The sequence below is a fragment of the Gopherus evgoodei genome, chromosome 16 (assembly GCF_007399415.2).
Source record: "Gopherus evgoodei ecotype Sinaloan lineage chromosome 16, rGopEvg1_v1.p, whole genome shotgun sequence".
Taxonomy (NCBI): Eukaryota; Metazoa; Chordata; order Testudines; family Testudinidae; genus Gopherus; species Gopherus evgoodei.
Window position 1 is genome coordinate 23,880,503 of NC_044337.1, and position 24,768 is coordinate 23,905,270.

The window sequence follows — 24,768 nt, forward strand, 5'->3', positions numbered from 1 at the left end:
TCTCTCCAATTGCCTTTGTGGCTGGAAATAAGTGTCCATCCTGTTGTGTATGGACATCAAATATGCCAGGAGTTTGCCTGCTGTCCTTAGCCAGACACCTTTTCCTCCTCCCATTATTGTGCAGTGGACTCGGTGCCAGCTGCCTTTTACTTGTAAGGGGCTGTATCCTACTGGAGATCCCACGGTGCTGTACAGCACCTTGTGTGGAAGGAAGGCTGTACGGAAACGCAAAATACTAAGAGCTTAGTTTTTTTTCTGGTTGGGGAAATACATGGGGGATGGGCATTATTTGCCTAATGGCAATACCCAAGATCAAGTCCCCATTATAGTAGGTGCTGTACAGACATAAGACAGTGCCTGCCTTGGAGAGCTTACAACTGAACTACTACAAAGCCGCTCAGTGATTATTATTTATTTTATTTTTTGGGGGGGAAGGTGTATGTGTGGAGAGAGACAACCAAGCACCAAGTGAACTGATTGGCTCAAGGCTGCGTGGCAGACTTGTGAATAGAACCTACATCTCCAGACTGTCTAGCATCCTATCCACTGGACCATGCTACCTTTGAGTGGTAGGGGAACCGTTTTCCTCAGGGGGCAGGGAGGAGAGGGGCAGATCAGCATATGTAGGCAAAACTTTGGGGTTGCACCTCTGAAAAGGAGGTTGTGGTCATGCAGTATTTCCTAAGGCCACTGAATAAATCTAATCAGACTGGAATGGCTAGAAGTCTTACTTTATACTGTCAAATGCTATACAAATATTGACTTGGGATGTGAGACTGAGCTTGGTCCTTCAGTACAGTATGAACAGACATCCATGTACAACAAAACTCAACTGCTTTCCCACAATGCTCTCTGCTTTGCAATGAGGATGAACTAGGTAAAGAGGGACAGCTTCTGGGTCTGAAGCACTTGGTACCTGGGTGCCTCTGTCCCAAGTCAGATCTCTTGCCAGTGACTGGTGTGTGTGTTTAAACACAATCTAGGTCATCTGTTCATCTATTGTATTGCTGGGTTTTCTCTGGTAACCTGGTGAAGCTGCCAACTCCCATAGGTGCCTCTGGGAAAAGAGTGCCAAGTAAAATGAAAGTTTAAGGTACCAGGCTACTAAATGTAAAAATGCTCTGATGTTCTGTTGCTCAGTCATTCAGTTCACCTGCACAAGCCCTTTCCCAAGGGAAAAGATCTGTATGCAAAAGGGGATTTCAGTAAATCTGAAACTATGGCCAAACCTGTCTGCCCACCTGTCAGTTTGAAAAGCTGTGGAGCATGTCAGTGGCATTAACTTACTGAAGATTCTACTATACCTGAATCATGGGTAGCATCAATATTTAATCTTTTAGTTGTTGCTTATCTTTCAGTAACTACTGTGGCAGCTCTTAGGGGAACAAGAAACGATTTAAATTAGGAAGTAGCTGCAGCATTGCTGCTGTAATCTAGCCTGGCTGTGTTTGTGCTCTCGGGGCTTGGTGGTTCTTCCTGCTGACAGATTTGCACAGGAAGCATGGCACTGCATAGTATCCTACAAGATGTGTGGTGACACTGTTGTCAGTGTCCACTCACTCCTGCAGTCCCTTCTCGCGTGGTGAGGTACTCTGGGTGCTGAAAGCATTCCAGACACTGGTACTAGTTATCAAACAGGGTACTGAAAGTGCAAATCTTGGCACTTGCTTTGTCCTAGAGAATCTGCCAAAATGCCTGCTGATGGATCTAACTTGCTGAATAATTTTGGCTCCTGACATTTCAGCAAACTGTCCTTTCGCTGTTGGCAAGTGTAAATGTTCCCATTCAATGTTCTTGTTCATCTCCTGTGATCTGATGCATACTTTTTCCGCTTCTGTGTTTTCTCTACAATCCCTAATGAGTGAACCTTTTCTCCTGGCTCTCCTGTAGATGATACCATTAGCCGTCCATATCTTGCAGCTTTGTCTGACCTCTCTTTCCAGGCTTCTGGAACATTTCATGTGGCATGCCTTTCTGGCTCTTTCATTCCATTGCAGTAACTTGTGCCCTCTTTCAGCAACTTCAGTGCAGTTGTTTGATTGGATGAACCTCCCCCATTAAATTGTATAGCAATGCACATAACATTCTCCTTTGCAAATGTAGAGGGTTCCTGTCTCTCTAGCTCACTCTCCTAATCTGTATGCAGTGTTGTAGCTATGTTGGGCCCAGGATATTAGACACACAAGGGTGGACCAAGTTGGTCCAGTAAAAGATATTATGTCTCATAATCTGAAGTTTTATGGTATACTCAAGGCCGAACGAAATGGGCACGCTTGATCTCATCTGTCTCTACTTCTGCTCTTGATTTTTTTAATTGTCTGGTCTATACTTGTCTCTCCTTCCAATCCCAGTGCTTATGTTCTAATGTCCACCAAGTTATCTCTTGTGTGCTGGAGATGGGCATTTGTTGTGTTGGCCCAAAGAGCTGAGGTCCTCCAGTTGTTCATATCTAACATCAGAGAGAGAGAGAGAGCCCTACCAGCTCAGCTGCTGGCTATACCTATAAAATAGACTATCAAATGTTCTGTCAAGGCAGCATCAGTGTAAGCAATGCCATAGATTCACTGTCCATTTATCCGATCAATGGTGCTTGCAAATAAGCTCTGAGACTTCTTTCTCGGAAGAACAAGATTCACTAATGAGTTGTGTTTCCAGGTCAACTATCTTCAAAGCCTTTAAGGAAAAAAATGTCTAAGCCATGCATCTATTGTTTCCCTCTCCTTGGTTGTTTCCACAGTTCATCTGATTAATTCTCTTAACTGACCATGGAAATCAATTAACCTGCTCCATACTGAGAATGACATCCTCTGCTAAATGGAACAAAATTGCTCCTTTCTCCAGTCAGGCTGAGAATGTTGGGGGTGGGGGGAGAGAATCCTTTTTTTATAGGAATAGTCAAGCTGATCAAAATCAACAGAAAGCAGGGGTTTTTTTTTAAGTTTGAGCCCTTCTCTTCAAAACTGTATATGGCACTGCCATGCAAAACAGCTCAGATTTGCAGGGCACATTAGGAGCTGGCCGAATCCAGAATTCGGGTGGGGTGGGGAAAGGGGAGGAGGGGAAAATCTCGGGTGAGCAGAGACAGACCACAGCTTAGGGACTGACTGTCCTTATCTGCTGCAGCTGCTCTCCAGATTTGCTATTAACATGTGGTAGCCTGGAGTTTGTAATGGGTATTTGATAAGACAGAGAAATAAGTGGCTCCCCTTGTCCCATAACACTCAGTTGCTCTGGTGGGTATCTTGAACTGCTTCCTAGACTAAAAGGGGCAGCAAGCCCACTATCCTGGAGGGGCACTTCAGAACTAACAGTTCATATGTCCTGGCACACGCCTGTATCAGCAACATCTGCAGTCTCTTGGTAAGCTGCTGTGGACAGGCAAGTCTTAAACAGCAAAGCATCACACAATAGCTCAGAATGCAGTCTCATTCCTTGGAGCTGATGTTCTGTTCTGTACAGGTGCTTGCATCTCCCTGCTTCCTGCAGTGTCTGAGTGCCTTCCCATCGTGTGCAAAGTGACTAACATCTGTCCTGTGGCTCTTTCTTTCTCTTGTCTTCTCCCTAATGGCAGCGTGGTGACTTGTTTTAATGTCTGGAGAGAGACAGGACACAAGTGCACCTCGCTGTTGAAAGCAGAATGGGAGCTGGGGAGGATAGTAATAGCCCTTAGCTTCTGGGGGAGTTCATTTGACACTATGGGACTGGCTCCTGGAAAAGCTGTTTCCTGCACAGATTAGCTTTACCCTTTCCTGCTCCACTGTGTCTGTGGAGCAAAGTGTCAACAGCAATCCTCAGACAGGGATCCAGGCCATTGAGCATGGTGGAGAGTAGCCAGGGAGGGAATGTGAGCAGGATCAGTGTGGAAACTAACTGTTGCTTCTATTCTAGACGTGGCTGGAACTTGGAAACAAGCAGCGAACCGCAGCAGACACTAGCATGAATGAGAGAAGCTCCCACTCTCTGTGTTCAAACTGGTTGTGGCTCAGACTAAGGCAAGTGACCCCATTCCCTCCAGTCTGGTGACTCGGGATAGGTCTGGGATTGTCCTCAAACTGCCCCTTGAGTCTTCCTGTGCTTGGCTTTCACGCCTATGTGGTAAGATTTGGAGGAATTAAAGTGACCGGACCAGTGTGCAGACTGTGGCCTAGCCGTGGAATGATGTAGCCCTGTCCACTAGGATTTGAAGGCTGGAGGCAGGGAAGATGCTGAATGTTCATACACTGAGTGTTCAGAGACGACAAAATCTAATCTATTCTGTGGCCTTGCAGAAGGAACACCTGGAGGGAGGAGCACATGACCACATGGTGGTGAGCCACGTGAATTTGGTGGACCTCTCAGGAAGTGAGCACTGCAATCTGGCACAAACAAGTGGGCTGAGAACACAGGTTGAGTGATGCCGCTTACTTTGGGGTGGGAAAGGAGGGGAAACTGTCTAAATCCAAATGCAAAATCTTCCACTGAGTTGGCATGATGTCTATGAAACTGAGAGGGAGTAGTAGCGACCTTGGAGGAACCATTAGACTTAGAACCGGGAGACCTGGGTTCTGTGTCTCCAAGAGGAAAGCCAATTAAGTGTGACTTGATCCTCTACTTATCAGAGTCCCTAACTGATAACCAATTCTTGTCTGAAAAGTGCTGTAGAAGTGCAAAGTATTGATGTTAGTCTCTCCTTGATCTGAAAATCCCCAGTCCTGGCATCCTGCTATTGATTAGAATTTTTAACTGACTTTTCTCAGCCAAGTAGGTGTCTCTAAAGCATGATGGTGAATGAATGCCAAAATGAGAGCCTCCAAGGAAAACCCCACACTTAAGCAAGCTGGATTATTTTAACTCTGAGAACATGGATACCCTCTGAAATATCTGGATCTCTGTGGGATACCATGTTGAGAAAAGTAACCATATCAAACTGGCACACCTTACTCCATATATAGGATGTTTCCTTTGTGCCGTATCTGCTTACTCTACTGACAAATGAAGTCTCCTGCTACAGGTAATCCAGCAGAGCTAATGCAGTTTTGGATAACTGAGCTGGATTCTGTGCTGCCACATGCATTGTGAATTTAGCTGGCAGCTTGGTTCCAATTGCTGAATTTGACTAGGGCTGATGTGAGAAGCCAACTGGTAGCAGCATGTAAAATTGCTTCTGATTTGCAAACTGAATCTGGAAGCTATTGGGGGAAACAAGTCTTTGGATCCAGTTCTCATTTTTGTAACCATATAATGATGTGATGCCATAGCTGGGATCTGAAAGGGAGAACCTAAGTTAATTCAGTTAGCTTCTGTATCAAAATCCTGGCTGTTGCGGTTAGCTTTGTAAATTTGGTAATATATCTTTCCAGGAAGGTGCTAGTATCAGCATGTCCCTGCTCACCCTCGGGAAGGTGATCTCTGCACTATCTGAAATGTCCCAATTCAAGAGAAAGTGCTTCATCCCTTACAGAGACTCTATCTTAACCTGGTATGGCAAGGAAACTATTGGCACCTTCACATAGCTCTCCCATTAAAATCCAATTCTGGGCCTGCTTGTTAAACACCATGGTTTTGTAACTGAAACGGAGTTGTCCTACAGGACGACTGGTGGAGCTTTTAGAGCTGGACTGCAAATTCAGATATTGGGGAAAAAATAGTGAGGGATTCTTCATGAAAGCCTTAGTCCAGCAGGTCTCTTGATATTGCTCCTTAAAGCTTTGCATGCTAACTGAGACTTTTGGCACAGATTGTATTAGAAGCTTGACCTTTAATAAAATAGAATGAAACAAGATACTAAAATATAGTGGACATTTTATAATCTGCTCAATACTGTAGTGTCTGGGTGCCTAACAACCTTGTACATTGGTGGGCCTAATGTTAAAGGGATGTTTTTGCATAGTTCTGGTTTAACAAGGTCTTTATAAACTAGCAAAAGTGTCTTCTCTGATTAGTGAATCTTGTACCTCCCCCATTATGTTCTCACATGGGAGCCAGAAGCAGAAGTGGACTTTTCTGGTCAATGTAAGTGAGGTACAAAAGTTAATGCGAAACTTCTAGGCTTTGTAAAGCCTTAATTCTAGAGGCTATTCTGGAACTAGTGTTCCACATGGCGCTGTCCCTTTAATCAAGGGTGGGCTAGAGGATGGGTGCATTTGCAAACTGCATCTTGTTGCCATTTTCCCCAATGACTTGTGGTCACTCGGATAGTTTGTCTCCTAAATCTGCTTTGAGGCTTTTGAAGGAGAGCCTGGGTGGTAACTCTAAGACAACCATGATAGCCACCATCAGCCCAACCGCTGCACACGTCAAAGAAACCTTGAGCAGCTGCGCTATGCCAGTCAAGCTCTCAGCATTGTTAATGTGGTCAAGGTCAATGAGGATTCCAATGCAGTGCTGATCAGAGGTATGGCGTTGAGAAGCATCTCTTAGCAGCCTGTGGGTCTGGGATTGATGCCTACAATGGTACAGAATGAAGGGAGGCAAATTACACTGACATGACAGGGCAGTCCGTTAGAGGGACCCAAAGGAAATATTTCCTGAAGGTGAGAGTAGCTGTCTTGTACCTCTGCTGTATGAAGCCAAGACTAATACTGTGGCTAGGTGCTTTTTTTTTTTTTCTTGTATTTAGTATTTGCCTGAGAAATCTCCTATACTAGGGTATTGTACACATTGACCAAGTGCACCAGGTGGCCAAAGGTGACGCGCATTGTCCAAAAACAATGTTTGCTGCAGTTGTGCCTGTATCCTTAGTGTACGTGCTGTGACTACTCCAGCGAACACATTCACTGGCAGAATGCTCCTGTAGCTAGCCAGCAACTACTGTAGAATGTCCCATTGTGAATTTGTGTTGGGACTGGAACCAGTTAGAGAGATCCTCCAGAGTAGGAGAATAAAACTGCTATGTGATTCTCTTCTCTCCAAAACTGCTCCACTTTCAAACCTCTCACGTTCCCAATAAACTGCTAACAAGCTGCAGGCAAAAAACCTTTATCAGAATTATTCAAATATTCTGTCACTATCATATCTAGATGTCCGCAGATGGATATAGTCAAGAACAAGTCAAGGCAAAAACTTAATCAAATAAGTTTTCCCAGACTGAGATCTCCTTCTTTCCTAGGGATGTTTCCCATGGAGGCCCATACTGCCAAAGCTGTCACTTCTGAAAGGGGAAGGCTTGAGCTGTTTGAATCCAATGTAACTAGTTTAAAGAGGTATTTTCCGTCTCCTTAAGAGCTGAAAGCTGAGATTGAGAAGCTAAGAGCTGCCCTGCAGTGCAGTCAAGGGATTGATGTGCTGAAATATGAAGCTAGTCTCCAAGAAATCCAGTATCTGAAAGAACAACTTGCTGAACCAGAAAGAGAACTGGCAGAATCACAGAAGTAAGAAAACTTTTCCCCCTCCATGTAGGGAACAAGGTTTTGATGAACCATGTGGGTCTTTTCAGTTAAATGTTCTAGTGTGCTTACTGTTCTGATCTTCTACAACTTAAACACTCCATTTTTCTAGTGTTGCAATGCTTATATCATTGGGCTGTGGTCAATCACAGTGACTCATCAGGACTAAGGCCTGGATTTTTGGTTTCCTGTTCACTAATGTTGCCAATCACTAGTATACGAAAAGTGTGTGTGTGTGATGTTAGTGGTGAAACTGTAGAATTGATATCATGGTAAGGATGAAGACTTTGTTCTAGGTCCTGGCAGGCGAAGCTGGCTTTACCAGAACAACACAAGATGGAAGAGGAGCAAGAACTGCAGGTATGGAGAGTGAAGCATATATCCTACACAGCCACAGTGAGGGGATGCACTCCTAAGCAGCAGAGGCTGGTGACCTCTCTAAATGTATGGATAAGACCGATACCAGTGATGTCAGTCAGCTTGCAGCAGCAGGAAAAGATCCTAGTGTGTAACTCACATTATAGGAAGCAAAGCGAGTCCCATCGGTCCTGAAAAACTACCAGCAAGACAGGGTGGAGGGGGAATATTAAACTTGCTATCCTTTGTACAGGATCAAACTGGCTGGTGTGAGTGGGAAGGTGGGTTCTGTGATAGAACTCATCTATTACAAAATTCCTTTCCAGTAAGAGTTCTAGCTGGAGAAACTGCACAAAAGTAGGTGAGGCAACTTGTTGCCATAACACTCTTTCTAGCTTACTCAGTGGAATAGCAGCCTCTGTTGTATCTGTATGTACCAGAGCACAATATACAGCTTTAAATTTTCAGTGTACTTCTATTGTATTTGAGAACACGAGTGTCCTCTAGTGGCCAATCCAGCTTTGACATCTGTCTGCTAAAGTTAATGCCCAGTAGTGTGACTGTCTGAAGGTCAGGATAGGAGTTCAGTTTCTGAGGCCTCCTTTTAAATACAAAATCCCCTAGGTTCTCATCTGTTAGCCATAAGCCACGAGCCACTCATGACTAAAACCCTGCTCTATCTGCTGCCGCCTCATAGAAAGCAGGAGTGTGCTTTAAAGCTGACAACCATCTGCCAAACCTGGTAAATCTAAATAAAGATCCACAGCTCTCGGAGATGCTTCTCTATATCCTCAAAGAGGGAGAAACCAGAGTGGGGAGTCTTCATCCAGACTCTGAGCATAACATCCAGCTGACAGGCGCACTCATTTCAGTGGACCACTGGTAAGTCCTCTTAAAGTCAACACCATTTTAAAACCTCCCAGAGGGGAGATCAGCCTGAGCTCCAAGCAGGCCTTCTAGCCAGAGGCTAAACTGCTGCACTCCTGAACACGGACTTTCTTCCCAAAAGTTGCTAGCTTCTCAGTCGCATGCCGTTCTGCTTGAGCTAGGGAAGCTGTCCATGCTGGTGGCAGATGAACCCAGCTATAGGCTGATATGTACTAGTCTGAAAAATGACTTTTAAACTGCTTCTTACTCAGCAGGTCCTGCTCCCTGTGAGTAGTCAGACCTAGCTGGTAATGTCAGTTACTATTGCTTTATTCTCCAGCTGGCCTGGCAGAGCCATCACAGCTGTGAAAGAGATGGATTCTCTGACCTGGGCATCAGAATGACCTGTGGAGCTCCAGTTATAGCCACTCACGTCCTCAGAGCACAATTTGAAGTAGATAGGGTGATAGCTATAAAACCCTAATGGCTGAGTTTAACCTGCAGAACCCTTATTTCTGAGGGTGAAAGATGCCTGCTTGATGCTGAGGTCCCAGGCTTAGTTTGCAGGGCTGACATGTAGAAAAAAAGTCTCTTGTAAACATTTGATGGAGGGATTGAGACCATGATCAGAGAATGCCATGGTGCCATTTGCAGTCTCTCTTTTCAGAATAGAGCTGCACTTCACCTTTTGGGATCCAAAATCATAGAATATCAGGGTTGGAAGGGATCTCAGGAGGTATCTAGTCCAGCCCCCAGCTCAAAGCAGGACCAATTCCCAACTAATTCATCCCAGCCAGGGCTTTGTCAAACCTGACCTTAAAACCTCTAAATATGTCCACTTCTGTCATCTTATTTCAAAGCTAACCCCAAGAGGAACAATAACAGTAGCCTTATTGTATCCTCTCCAAGACTAGTGCAATTTTTCACAAGCTTATCTGTCGTGTAACTCTGAGGGTTTCATGATGAAGTTTTAGTTGGTGTTGGTTCTGCTTTGAACAGGGGGCTGGACTAGATGAACCTCCTGAGGTCTCTTCCAACCCTAATCTTCTATGATCTTGCTCTGCAAAAAGCTGCACTCTGTGTCTAGTGGAAGTTAGGCCTAACTCTGCTGGATTTTCTTTTTCTCTCTTCTTTCCTCCTAGTGTCATCACCAATGTGCAGGGAGTGGTCACCTTAAGTCCTATCCCAGATGCCAGGACCTTTGTGAATGGAAACTTCCTAGTTGAGGCAGTCACTCTACACCATGTAGGGATCCTAGTCTACTGTTCAGTGTTGATAAATGCAGAGTAATGCACGCTGGAAAACATAATCCCAAGTATACATACAAAATGACGGGGTCTAAATTAGCTGTTAACACGTGGAGTCATCGTGCACTGTTCTCTGAAAACTTTTGTTCCATGTTTAGTGGCAGTCAAAAGAACTAACTATGATAGGAACTGTTAGGAAAGGAATAGATGATAAAAACAGAATATATAATTCTAATGTGTAAATCCATGGTACACTCACACCTTGAATATTGTGTACAGTTCTGGTTGCCTCATCTTGGGAAAAAATGTATATTAGAATTTGAAAAGGTACAGAAGAGAAGGGCAATGAAAATGATTAGGGGTATGGAACAGTTGCTGAATAAAGAGATTAATAAAACTGGAACTGGTTGACTTAGAAAAGAGACAACTAAGGGGGGATATGCTAGAGGTCTATTTAAAATCATGAATGGTGTGGAGAAAGTGAATGGGGAAGTTTTACCTCTTCACATAACACAAGAACCAGGGTTTGGCTGATGAAATTAATAGCAGGTTTAAAACAAAACAAGTATTTCTTCATACAAGGTGTGGAATTCATTGCCATGAGATGTTGGGAAGGCCAAAAGTATAACTGGGTTCAAAAAGAACTAGAGAAGATCACAGAGGATAAATCCATCAATGGCTATTACCCAAGATGGTCAGTGATGCAACCCCATCCTCCTGGTGTCTCCAAGTCCCCAGTTGCCAGAAACTAAAACTGGACAATGGGATGGATCAATTAAAATTGATCTGTTCTACTTGTTCTCTTTCAAGCATCTGGTACCAGCCACTGTCAGAGACAAGATACTGGGCTAGATGGACCGTTGGTCTGACCCAGTACATCCGTTTTTGTGTTCCTATGTACAGTCAGTAGCTAACATCCCATTCCCCATGATTTTGTGTAAAGTGTGTATGAGATAGATAGAGAGCTAAACTGCAGAATGACTCTTCAAAGTATTAAAACCATAGCTGCTGCTATTGTCCCTTATTCCTGATCTTTACAAGCCTTGAAAAGAGAGTTCTTAGCAATACCTTCATGGTATCTAAAGGGCGTTGTGTGTGGGACAAACCCACTTTGCCAGAGACTACCTTGCTGTGTGTGAATCTCTACTGTAATACCACCTCCATGACCCTGAGGTTCACTCAAGCCGTTTTCAAGGGCAATCTTTTTAAACAGGGGGAAACACTCTTAAAATCAAAACTGGTTAATAGTGAATTCTGGCACATTTTGAGGCTAAATTACAAGCTATCCGGTTAGAGGAGTGGTGCCCTTAAACAGGCTTGTTCTGGGCCTTGGGGGCTGGGCCTGGGAATGTCTCCTGTAACGTTAACTCTAAGATGTGAGGATACCCTGTGTTGTGATATTTAAGGCATAACTTCAGTGGGTGAAGTTAATAACTCACTTACTGGATAAACTGAAATGAGATGGCTTTTTGTGTGAGGGGATGGTGCTCCTCTTTCAGATCACTGCTTTGATACCTTGTGACTCTACTATTTATCCTTGTTAGAGGAACAGAGTGATTCTTGGTGGGAACCACTACTTCAGATTCAATCACCCAATGGAGGTCAAGAATGGGCGCCGTGCCTCTTTGATGCCAGCAGGGGGAGCTGATGGGCTGAGGGACTTTGAATTTGCTAAAAATGAGCTAGTTGAAGCTCAGAAGCAGAGGTAACTGGATGTGTTCTGTGACCTTCCCTAATATCTGCTTTGAGCGAAAGTATTTGATCTGCAGCCCTAGGAACTCTGGAAACTGCAGACCTAGGCAGCTTGTTCTGTGTATTCACTTGTCTGGCAGCCTTGGAAAATGCCCCATGTGTTCTAGGGTTAAAGCATTTTGTGAGCAATTTGAGCACTTCCAGTTCCGTTTTAACAGCTTTATGGGCTGAGGAGTCTCCATTTCCTGTATAATTAAGGGATAATGTGGGCTTCATAGAACACCGCACAAGAATGATCATGTTGTTCTCCAGTGGACTCTGCTAATTATGCTGGCATGTTAGTCTGGGTAGGGGGAATAAGGGAAATGTCCCACAGATGGTAGGAGATGGGCAGGTGTAACTGGGGGAGGGGTAGCATAAAATAGCTAAATGACTAGGCTACTCTAATCTGGCACCTTTCACAAGCACTATAGACTTGTTCCAAAAATACAACCTGAAATAACTAGTGTTCATTAGGGCTGGTTCTGCCTTGACTGTAGCTCCTAGACTGCCTCAGACAGTGCTACTCACTCATGGCTATGTGTGGAGGGTGACATCAATATTTCAACATGGCGATGTTGCATCAGACTCAATTAGAAACTCTCTGCTTGTCTGCTTGCACTTCCTCTTCTTCTGTAGCAGGCTTAGTATAAATAGTGTGCCTGCCCACGTCGGACTGAGTACATGGAAACTTAAATGCATGTGAGAATCACAAGATTCTGATCTCAAAGGGAGCATAGCTGACTGGGCCATCATGCTGTCAAGTACCCCTCTCACACTCAATCCTCTTTGGGAATAGACAGAAAGCCTGATTCCCTGCCACACCCCCAATCCTAATAGTCCTTGTCCTTCTGAAATGAGTGGCAAGAATGTTGGTGAGCCTGGAGGTATACTGGGCAGGGATGGGTGAGGACTCGACAGGTCTTTTCTCCTTGCATCTCTTCTAACTTGATTGAACAACTTGTACTGAAACTGCTAACTTTGAGTTTTCCATTAGACTTTCTTCAGTTTCAAAATACTTAGTGTGTAGATATAAACACCCATAAAATCACTTTAAACTTCTAATAATGTATCCGTGTAAAATACTTAACAGTGACACCGAAGGGAACATAAGAGCATGCATTCAAAGCATGTTCATGTCAAGTGATGATGCACTAAATCCCACTACATGGTGGATGTTGTTGTAAGGGGTTATTTTCCCCCCCTCTTATTTTCATTGGATTTGACCAGATCCTGTGAGAGGGGACTTCCATGTCCCTGGTGTTCTGAAGTAAACCTGCTGATCCCTCTACAAAACTGGTGTCTTTCTGGGTTCCCTTTGCATGTAGCTCTGCTCATGGGCAGTGTTTGGGGCCATCTGTAACAGTTCATGGAAGGCCCATTCCAAGGAATGGGACCCAACCCAAGGAAGCAGTAAGGTAGCCCAGGCTGTGGCCACTTCTGCTTTTGCTCTTCTTCTGCTTCCAGAATTGAAATGGAGGTAGAGGAAGCTAGACAGCAGGCACAGAAGGAAATGATGGAAGAGCTACAGATGGCCAAGGAGCTGGCTCAGCAGGAGCTATGGGCTCAAAGGAGGCTTTATAAGGATCACATCAAACAGCTGGAAGAACAGCTGGTAAGTTTCTTAGAGTGCTTCTTCCCATTTCAAAGCAACAGCAGGAAACACCCCCCCCCCAATCTTCAGCCATTCAAACTGCATCAGTGAGAAACTGCCCATTGTATTAATGGTCATACTCTAAGCTAGTGCATCTCAGGAATAGCATTTACCTCAGCCTACATTTATCAAAGGATAGGAGGCTCTGAATTAAATGTGCCTGATCGAAGCACCTCTGAACTCGAGGAAAATCTGTCTTCAGATTTCTGACCCACCTGAAATCATGTAACAAGCGATTCCCTTCACCTTATAGCAGGAAGTTCTGTTCTCTAGGTGGATTTGGGAAGGAAGCAAGGCAGTAATTCAAAAGCAGCCTTGCAGGTGCGTGGGCTACACACTGTACATCCTGCACGAGCAGCACTGCAATAGCCCATGCGGTGGAGAGGAAATGCCCATTCCTGAGGCTTTGCTTTCAAGCTTCTACGGGGTCGGCGAACTCACTACGGAGCCTCTGGCAGATATTTCAGTGGGAGCTGGTAACTGTCCAGGGCGGGGATGGCTTTAATTCACACTTCTGCCTGCCTCAGGAAGATGAAACAAACAAGAAACTCCTGAGTAGAAGGAAGGCGGCTGACGAGCTACTTGTGCACTTGCCTGCCCTCGCTCAGGTCAGTAAGTAAAAGGTGCTTCATGCCATGGTGCAGAAGAACAAGCTATGAAGTAGTTTCAGTGTGTGACTGTCCTTGGAGGTGTTGCAGATTCTGCTACTGCAGGGCCAATGGCTTTGCTTTAACCAAAAGCTATGAACCAAATGTCACTAGTGCTTCCTTTCCCATACACAACAGTTGGTGGACTTGACTTGACAATGTCAGCAGGTGGTATGGAATGAACTTGCAGTGAGAGAAAACTACATAACACATCATCCGACTTTTCTTCTTCGCCTTCTTTTAGCATTCTCCCACCTCATCCTCTCCATTCCTGCCTGGATACCCCTTTTGTCTCCACTCACAGATCCCTCTACACTGTTCAAACCATCCCTTAGTTTGGAGCATCAAGACCTATTCCTAAAACCTCCCTTCTGCAGCACTGCTAGAAAATAAATGTTGATGATTTAAATGGCTTTCAAAGCATTCAGTGTTGGCTTAAGTCTACTCCTGTTGAACTCAGCAGTAACCTGATTTCATTAGGAATACAGTCTGGGCAATGCAGAGCACTTCTGAATAGCCCACCCTAAAATTGTGCATGTCATCAGGATGTACTAGATGCTAAATGTGGGCAACTACATAATTCTGTCTCTAACTACATTCGTCCTTGGATTCCCCTCCCGGGGATGCTACCTCATCTTGTACGTCATTTAGATTAAACACTTTGGGCTTAGACTCGTCTGTGAGAAGTCTAGCACACTTCTGCACCCGATGAATAAGAGCCATGTTCTTTAAATAGTTAACACGTGACTACAAGCATTAAGATGGAATGGCTGGTCAGGCACAGGAGCTGGGGATTAGTGTTTCAAGGAGTTATGACCCCAGGGAAGAGTCTGGGAATGGAGAGCTCAGGTGTCCTTAGCTGGTAGGGGTGTGCTGAAAGAATTGTGGCTCATGTCTCTTGAAGACTCAGGATACCCAGCAAAAATGCAGCAAGTTCCTGGACCTCCTTGAGCAGGAAAAAGAGAAGCTGGCTGAGGAGATGGAGCTGCTACAGCAGATGCTTGTCACCAAAGAGCAGGAAAGGAAGATTGTATCTGCTGAGAGTAAGTGGTGTGGTTTTTTTGTTTGTTTGTTTAAATCCTCTGCAAACTGAAACAATTCCAGTAAGTTTAATTTCTAGAACAAGCTCACTGGACAGCCCTCCAGCTTTCTATAGTGCTGCAAGAAGTCAATGTCATTAGCAAGAGCTTAAATAAGCACATGATCTTCAGCAGGTAGCCCTGTTTGCTGAAGTTAGGTCTCAGTCCTCATAAAAATTTCTTTAGAAAAGGCGGAGGGGTCTAAGCCTCTAACATGAAGGTAGGTGGGACCTTTCTGAATTCTGTTAGATGTTGGTCCTACAGCTACATAGTCCAATGTAGAGTGCAACTTGAATGTGCTTCTTTAAGGAACTCCAACTTGTTCAGCTCCGCCAGTGTGGATGGAACCCAGTACCCTTCACCACACCAGTCTTGTGGGGTGCAAAATGGAAAAGGGGGTGTGGTAACTGGACAAATGTCTGAACCAGAATTGGTTAACTATTGTCCTGAAACTTCCATTATGATTTTATAATGGCTTAAGTGGGAGCAAACTTGGCTACTGGGGAAGTGAGTGGCTCAGAGAACACAACTAAAGCTGTTTTAGGAGAAAATAACAGAGTAGTAACAAGGGTCTGGGACAGGCTCCACATCCCAGCAGGGCCTCTCCTGCACTACTCTGGATGGCTGGAGAATGTATTTGAGGGGTATGTCTTTAACAAGAGTTTGCATGTACTTGCTGTAAGCTTTCTTGGGAATTTAAGAATTCATTTAGTTACCATGGCATGTGGTGGAAAATTCAGCTTGCTCATTGGGTAGAAATGTTAACACTTGCAACCTCTCCCTCTCCACCTACCTAACTACAGTCACTGCTGGGGCTACTGGGCTTAGATTAACAGTAGGCCAATAGTCACACTTCCAAATGATAAAACAGTGCATGGTTTCCTAGGTATGACCTACCAGCTATGAATGGAGAACCCACAACTGTGTGCATCCGAGTCACCAACACAAAATTGGGAATCTGCACTCTGTGGAATCTAGGAAAATTTGAGGAGAGGCTTGTCTCAATGAGAGAAATGTATCAGGTACAGTCTCATGCTTTAGCTGCTACTTGGGCAGGATAAGAAATTGAAGGAAGCCAGGTAACTTGGGGATTCTGAAAAAACTCACTCCAGCTCCAGACTTTCTTGTGCCATGGCACAAGCAAGCATGGGGAAATGTGGCTTTGTGCTGTCTTGGTGTGCAGCCATTCCACCCAGGGCAGTGGAGATTGCAAACTGTTTTAACATGGCCAGCCTGAGATTTTTAGTATTGAAACAGTCTTCTGCAGATCTTCTGGGTCTGCATCCTTCCTGCTCTTCAGTACTACTGCTCGTCTGTCCCCAAGGAAGGATGTAGTGCTGTTCAAGGAGATGACATAGTAACTATCCCTTCTGCAGGACTGGCAAATCAAAAAGCCTCAGCATTGAGACCAAGTTAAACTTTACCTGGACTACTTTGTTTTGTTAATGAGGGAACTCCTGTTAAATGACTAATGCTGCTGTTGCTGGCGCTCTGCCCACGCACTGTGAGGAATCTCAATGGACACTGAGTGCCTAAATAAAAGGGGGAAATGAGCAGGGAGAAGAGGAAACTCTCAGTGTTTTTCTCCCTACAATTATTGTTTAAACTTTGTCACTAAAAGTTGGTGCAGACACTTCATGCGATTGTTGCAGCTGTGTAGGTCTGTTAATGAGCTCTTTGACCTCCAATCCTGGCTCTCATAGGCAGTCCTGAAGGTCCTAGGAGATGTAAAAGTGCTGTGTCTGGCACATCCACCTTATGAGCTGCAGGGGATGCAATAGAAGGAGAGCAGTTTTGTGGAGATTGAAAGACCAGACTCAGATTAACAAGAATCCTCTCCTCTAAAATTGGCTGTCAAAGCCAAACATTTTTTCTTAGAAGTGCCCCCTGCTTAGGAATGCTGCTAAAAGCCACCAGAGTATGAAACTAAGAGGAAAGGGGCACATCAAATTCTGTCTGAATGTTGTGGCTGCTCTAGTTACAAGTAATGCAGGGTGAGTGACATTGAAAAGATAAAGACAAATTCTTTTCCTGTTTAGTTCACTTTGGCATTTGACAGCACTCATGTGTAGCCAATTTCACACTCTCTCTGTGTTGCTGGCCTCTTTTTTTCCCCCTTGTTGAAAAGACTCTTATGAACGTCAGCAGGGGAGCAGAAAAACACTTAATGTATAAGCAGCAAAGAGTCCTGTGGCACCTTATAGTCTAAGACGTTTTGGAGCATGAGCTTTTGTGGGAGAATACCCACTTCGTCAGATGCATGTAGTGGAAATTTTGAGGGGCAGGTATACGTATGCAAGCAAGAAGCAGGCTAGAGATAACGAGGTTAGTTCAATCAGGATGAGGCCCTCTTCTAGCAGCTGAGGTGTGAAAACCAAGGGAGGAGAAACTGGTTTTGTAGTTGGCCAACTAGCTGCTAGAAGAGGGCCTCATCCTCCCTGATTAAACTAACTTCGTTATGTCTAGCCTGCTTCTTGCTTGCATGCATATACCTGCCCCTGGAAATTTCCACTACATGCATCCGACAAAGTGGGTATTCACCCACAAAAGCTCATGCTCCAAAACGTCTTAGTTTATAAGGTGCCACAGGACTCTTTGCGGCTTTTACAGATCCAGACTAACATGGCTACCTCTGATACTTGACTTAATGTATAAGCTTTCTTTTAAAGTTCAAGACATGGTGTTTAACAAGGGCTCTATCAGAAATTGAATCTCTCTTAAGTTAGTTGCCAACTTCCAGTACTGCTGAAATGAATCTACTTGCTACTGGCCAAAACAATAGAAATGGGCCTGATCAGCAGTGTTTCTCCACAAGGTTAATATCCCAATTGCAGATGCCTCCCCTGTGCCAGTAGCTGGATTCTGGTCTTCACTACTAATGCCCCTTTGACTCTTGCATGTGCAGTAGTTCAGCTAGCTTGGCAGGCTTCACCTCCTGGTTCTCATTCACTCACAGCACTGTTGAGCTAGGCCTATTTGACCTTCGAACAAGTGGCCCGGAGGGCAGTAGCAGAAGCTGTCTGATCTCTTGGTGATGAGAATGGTCTGCTCCAGTCCAGCTTTCTCTTGCCTTCTCCCCTTCAGTGAGCACAAGGGCCCCTTTCATTTCCCAAAAAAGGCCAACAGAGCCACTTAGGCTTCTGGATTCTGCATCCGTGGCTTTGCTTACCTGATGTCCACTGTCTGCCTTGATGGTGGCTAGGAGCTGAAGGGAAGGCATGGCCAGCTGTCATTTGACTCTGGAGTCCTGTGCTGGTGCAGGCTTCCCAAAATGTACCACACTCCTCTCTCTGTCCCAGGAAGCGGGCCAGTCCTTGAACTGTGAAACACCTCACTGTGACAGAACCATCTGGCAACTTGGGATTGGTTGGTTGAAGCCCAGCACTTAATTTTTTAAACCAAGCTGACTGTGTCCCTTTAAGATGGCACTCACTATGGGGAGTTGTTTGTATCCCTGCCTGTAACCAGTGCTTGATGGCAAACAAACGTCTGCCTTGCACAAATGGCAACAAACTCTAGCTACTTCATTTGCTGTCATTAGAATTAATAGGAATGTATCCTCATGCAGGTGGGTTTCCCACCAAGACTTAGGGAATGGCTAGACAATCCATGGTAGGAACTCCTCGCTGTTCCAGGACAGTCACAAGATGCTGAGCTGCCTCCAGACATGGGGTGAGAGGGAACCACTGGTCTCTGCTTTTCAAACAGACCAAGACATATGGTTCTGATAGCACGTCATAGTTTAGTGCTTAGGACAAAAGCTAGGATTTTATAGCTGAGGCAAATGGAAGAGATGGGTGAGGGGAAGAAATGGGATTTTTCTGAACCCTTTTGTGGGGGAGAGATTTCTACCCTACCCCTACGTGTGATCCAGGGCATCTCAGGGAACTTTGACTGTCTAGATTATCTGGAGACCTGCCTGCTGTTGGGAACCTGGTCAGCTTCTGTTGTACATCCTTACAAGCCAAAAGGAATGGTCTGCAGAGTCCACTGCTCCTGGGGTAGTAAGGAAGATATAGCAAATGTGGTCCCATCCATGTGGGGCTGGAATCAAGGATCATATGTCAAACTCTACTTCAGCTAAACCAGCTTTTAGCATGGCATTGCCTGGGTAAAACTCTGTTAGAAGCATTATTCTGAAAACCAATGACTGAAGGACATGGCTGAAATCTGTGCTGACCAGTCCTCAGTTACCACAATGACCCTCGGACAACTACCTTGAGGATAGTGGGCCCTGTGCTTTCAGAATCAAGCTCAAAGGAGCTTGAAATCCTGTTGAAGTGCAGGGAGTGCTCACCTTTGGGCTCTTGGGGCCTAATTCTTGCACTGGCTGGCCCTGGACCAGAAATGGGCTTAGTGAGAACCCTGTTGATATCCAGCTTTCAACAGCCTTTCCCAATTCTGTTCAACAGCCAGTCTGGATGTGATGTGGTGACTGGCTAAGTCAGCCAAATCCTTTTAGGAGAAACTGATGTGGGTTAGGGGAGGAGAGAAGGGCTAGGGTGTGTGGGTGGGGCTTGCCTGCATGGAGTGAAGGTGTAGGAAGGAGCGGGGTCTAGGAATAGAACCAAATGGCCCGTTTGAATGCTGGGTGGATGGCAGACAGGAATAGTCAGTGGCGTGAGAGTAACTGAATAAGAAGAATAATGGCTACGGCTCCTATTTTTTCCACTAAAAGTTCCTGGGTTACTCTGATTTGTTATAGACGATAGCACTAAATAGGAGCCTTGCCCAGACTCCCTTGAAAGGCTCTGTAATAGCAGCAGCTGGTGTCCTACTGCACAGGGACACAATTGAGTCTGTTCTGGCAGACAATATGCCTGTCACTAGCAAATATAAAACTGGCAATTAATGGAAGAGGCTCTATGTTGAGCTTTCAGTCTGGACAATACGAAGGGTCTGGAAGAGCAAGATTAAGCCTGGCGTGTCTACAGGAGCTTGTTAAACCGTCTCAGCAAGGTTTGTTTTAGGCATTTTTTAAAAAATGGTCAAAATTGACTCTTCAAATGAGCCTAGGACGCAGGCTAGCCTTGGAATAGAGCCAGCAACGCGGAGTCTGAGCCTGAGACAGGAAGGGATGTCTCCTCAGCTGAGCAGTACCGGAGCAGTCAGCTGGGTGCAATGTGGCTCATCCAAAATACACATCAAATAGGATTTGTATCAAATGTAACTTTGGTTACAGTTCCTCCAACTACTGCCCTCAATTAGTGTCTAAATACAATTTGCATCAAGACTTAAATGTATAAAAATCTTCTTACGGTGCTATGAAAACATCCGGGGGGCAGGGATAGACTACTTAGCATTTAAAGTCTCTGTGTGAGTTTAGTTACAAAACACAACATTTACTAATGTGAAGGTCTGGGAACTAGACACGCTATGCAGATAGCACATGGAATTAACATTTGCACAGTTCTGTTTTAAAATGTGCTGCCCTAGCGCTCTAATGGATGGCTGAACTTCAAAGTGACCCAGCGCATAAACTCTCCTGCACTCCAACCCCCATCCCTGAAAGCACCGAATTTCCCGTGACCCAGTTATGGGCACTCAACTCACCTTGACTCCTAGAAAACTTCACAGAACAAATAACTTTCAAGTCATGCTGTGAGTTCTAACAAATGTCTCTCCCTAGTGAACCAAGGAGGGGTGGGGGGGGAATTCCCCAGGTGTCTCACCCTTCCTGACCTCTAAATTGCAGTGCAGTTAGCTTGAGCAGCCTGTCTGAGCTCCAGTGCCATGGGTTTACACCAGACAGCATAAAGGACGGCCTCTGAGGTACTTGGTAACTCAAAGAATTTTAAGACTTTGTAGGCTCAACCTAATACACCTACCACTAGGCCCAGTTACCTTCTGGGTTTAAGTCACAAGCCTGAAGTTCTCCAGGTAAGAAATCTAAGAACCTTTTCTCTGCTCTTTATGCTGGCAAAGAATGGGGCTTAAATTCTTTGGAGCCAAGTCCAGTTTCTCATCTTTCTGCAAGTGGTGCAGAATAGCTCCTAATGGCTCTCCTAGGAAACGAAACGGTAAAGAAGGGCTGGGGAGAAGCATACGTGAATTTTAATTCATGCTGCTTAAAGCCCCATAGCCCAGGAGGTGGCCCCCTGAGCCACTGGGTATAATCCCATTACATCGAAGAGAGGCATCAGCGTCCCATCTATGCTTTAACCCTTGTGGAGTGGATCCTTTTTCTTGGTGGTGGTGGGGGGAACCCCACAAGGATACAGGCAGCTTGGCCAGCTAATCTCAAATTCCTTGTTTTCTGTCAGGGGCAGGAGTCCTCTCAGCCATCAGACATCAGAAAAGCTACTGGGGAAAGGCAAGTAGGCTTGTTATACACTACTGGGTACCTCTTCTGTGCTAATGCTGCTTAAAATCAATAACCCAGCATGTCAAGGTTTTTTCCCCCACTTTGAACTTTAGAGTACAAGAAGTGGGGACCTGCATGAATGCTTCTAAGCTTTAATTACTAGCTTAGGTCTGGTACGCTGCCACCAACCAGAATTTAGTGTCTGGCACACTTTCTGTTCCCCCAAAACCTTCCCTGGGAAACCCAGACCCAAACCCCTTGGATCTTAAAACAAAGAGGAATTAACCATCCCCCTCCTTTCCCCCCACCAATCCCTGGTGAGTTCAGACTCAATCCCTTGGATCTTAAAACAAAGAAAAATCAATCAGGTTCTTAAAAAGAAAGCTTTTAAATAAAGAAAGAAAAGGTAAAAATTATCTCTGTAAAATCAAGATGGAAAATGCTTTACAGGGTACTTAGATTCATATAGACCAGAGGGGACCACCCCCCCCCCCCCGCAGCCTTAGATTCAAAGTTACAGCAAACAGAGGTAAAAATCCTTCCAGCAAAATAAACCTTTACAAGTTGAGAAAACAAACATAAGACTAATCCGCCTTGCCTGGCTATTACTTACAATTTTGAAACATGAAAGACTGATTCAGAAAGATTGGGAAAGCCTGGAATGATGTCCCATCCCTCTCAGTCCTGAGAGCGAACAACGAACAAAACAAAAAGCACAAACAAAGATTTGCAACCACCAAGATTTGAAAGTATCTTGTCCCCCTATTGGTCCTCTGGTCAGGTGTCAGCCAAGTTTACTGAGCTCCTTAACCCTTTACAGGTAAAAGAGACATTAACCCTTAACCATCTGTTTATGACACAGCAGTATTGGACATAATGATAAACTAGCAAGGTCTGGTTCTGTTTTTTGCGCTTATCAAAATAGGGTAAAAAAAAATAAAACTAGGGCAATCAGGAGATCAAACTGGTCCTTATTCCTTCTCCAACAGATGGAAAAGATTTGGTTCCTATTAATGAAGCTGATGCTAGGCAGTAACAGCACAAGTAACCCGTGCTGGCTACACATGAAGCCTGTCACCCACTTTGGGTGATTATTTTCAGACGTTGGCTGAAAGAACTATCTTGGCTAGGTAAGGAGCACTGCTCTATTTCCTCCCTCCCTACCCCAGACTGAGTCATTCTGAAGTTAGGATACTAAACTTAAAAAATGGAAAAAAGGCCAGCTATAGTTCCTATATGTTTCTGTGAGCGCCCAGACCAATGGGGGTCTGTCACTGCCTGCCTTGTAACTTTGGGTGTCTTAATGCTACAGTTCAGTGCTCTGACAACAGTAGCCAGCTCACATAAGGTCCCTCCCTGGCTTCTATTATCCTAGTTACTACTTTCAGGGTGACCTCAAAATCCCTGCTGTTCATGAGGGCCCCCCAAATCTGTCTCTTCAAGTTCTTCAATACCACTCAGACTTCCCCTCTGGTTTGTCACCCCAAAAGTGTGAAACCTGCCCTCAACTGTCAGTTCACTTTGGTGCAAACACTCCACACAGTTTGTACAACAGACCTGCTTGAGGTAAAAGCAAACAGTTTATTTAATAGAAAAATCATAGCTTCAAAGATGATATAGTTAGGGAAAGCAAACACAAGTTGCACAGAAAATTAATATAAAGGCAGAACACCTGAGTTTGCACTTTTCTATTGGCTAAATTCCATTTCCTACTGCCTTTAACAGCTTCCCAGCATGCCCTCAGCCCTACACTTTTATACACAACATTGACAATCAGTTGATTCAGTTGCTTATTTGGGGTGGGAGAGGTACAGACCCTTCAGTTCTCTCCTTGGGGTGACTTTTTTCTAGTCCCTCTCAATGAAGAACATGTCTGTTAGGCGGCTCTCCAGGTTTCTTCCAGCTACCTAGTGTATGTACAAAACAGCATGCCGAGGGGCTTTTTCCTCTTTTGCCTAATGCCCCAGTGCCTCTGGACGCTCCTGTTCATAATGCCAGCTGTGCTGCTGTCTGCAAGCTGCTGATCGATTCAGCAATGGAGGCTCTTGGAAAGGAGGAGGAATCTGGCAGCCTCCTCTTAAAGATGCTGCTGGATCTGAAAGCAGTATTAGACTCCAGTGCAGCCATTGCTCAAGCCTGCGGACAGTGTGTCTACAGCACTGCTATGGGTAAGTTTTAGCTGAATCATGTTTACACCAGCATCTGGATGGAGTCTGCCTGGTCATTCCAGACCCTGGAACCCATGCCAGGCTTTTCTCACCCTTTAAAATAGGGATCCCCCTTCTTTCCTCTCCACCCTTCCCAGTCTGATGATAGCAGCATCCAGCCCCACTGCATCAAGGTTTCCTCCGCAATAGATCAGCTAGCAGTCTGTGTCAGGCTTCTGGAGACCTGTGCTCCTGGAACCGGTGCGCTGAAGGACCATCTAGAGGCTGAAGTGAAGAAGCTTGGTGGGAATGTTGCCTTCCTGCTGAACGTAAGTCACTGTCCCCTTGAACTCCTGCTAAAGACCATTCCATTGCCTGACCATGGTGATGGACTTTCCTAACCCTGTAATGAGGAGGAGAAGCTTGTGAAAGGGCAGCAGCTGTTGCATGAGAAGTCCTCTTGTATTATGTTTAATACTGAACCACTTGCTTCACAGGATGTGGGGCCTCAAATTCCAGCAAGGTGGCCGCAGAAACTCTTAATGCTGCCACCACTACTCACTTTATGACTTTGTCCTGTCTTTTTGGTAGTCCATGGGAGAATAGACTTAGGTGGTGGTGACCCTGGATTCTGTACATCTCTGCTGGACCGATTCATTGGAGGCAAGAGCCTGTGACAGAGCTGTACTATGGTGCAGAGAATCAGGCAGGATGTCCTGAACTTCTGCACTCTGAATTCTCAGCCTGAGGACTGTACAGGGGAAGGCTAGAGAGGTACCAGGACACCTGACAACTTCAAACCACCGCAGCCCAACCTCACTTCTAATGCTGCTCCTGATCTGACCAGAGGTGTGTCTCTAATTTCTTGTATCCCCCTCATCCTTGCCAGGAGTTGAGTCAAAGCACACAGCCTCCATAGTGCTGCCTGATTTGACTGGAACCAGGTCCCAGAATCCTGGACCAGTGCAGAGAACCAGGCTATGGGGTGGCCCTGACTTGGAGTTGCTGATCTGCTGATTAGTCCTTTTCTGCATGTTACTTAAGGCTATAATGTGTCTCAATCCTTGCTCCAATTGTCTGCAGCAGGGAGGCATCGCCTATGTGTGCATTGTGCTGCTAAGAAATAATCTGTCTAATGAGAGCTGAAATGTGGGGTAGGAGAGAATAACGGAATTTATTGTGGCAACACAAGCAGCCTGCAAGAATGACTCTGCCTATAAAACGCATGTAAACCTGGGGCTCTACTGATCTAGTGTCTGTCTGTCTGTAAAAGCCTCGCTGTGCTAAGCGTGCACTGTAAAGATGCTTGTAATGAAATCTAAAGAGAGTCAACTGAACATGTGCTGCCAGCCTTCTTGCCTCCCTTCTCCA

The 24,768-nt window shown here is 45.1% G+C and overlaps 2 protein-coding genes across 2 annotated transcripts in view; both read left to right on the top strand.

Moving 5' to 3' along the window:
- ADGRD2 (adhesion G protein-coupled receptor D2) overlaps nucleotides 1-24,768 on the top strand; it is a 95,665-nt gene that overhangs the window by 991 nt on the left and 69,906 nt on the right. The window lies entirely within an intron of this gene.
- LOC115636035 (kinesin-like protein KIF14) lies at nucleotides 590-24,484 on the top strand. The gene is made up of 9 exons (XM_030535629.1): nucleotides 590-4,385; nucleotides 7,661-7,724; nucleotides 8,419-8,603; nucleotides 9,731-9,833; nucleotides 11,380-11,540; nucleotides 13,034-13,181; nucleotides 13,748-13,828; nucleotides 23,556-23,726; nucleotides 24,287-24,484. The coding sequence occupies exons 2-9, from the start codon at nucleotides 7,701-7,703 to the stop codon at nucleotides 24,314-24,316; spliced, it is 903 nt and encodes a 300-aa protein (XP_030391489.1). The 5' UTR covers nucleotides 590-4,385; nucleotides 7,661-7,700; the 3' UTR covers nucleotides 24,317-24,484.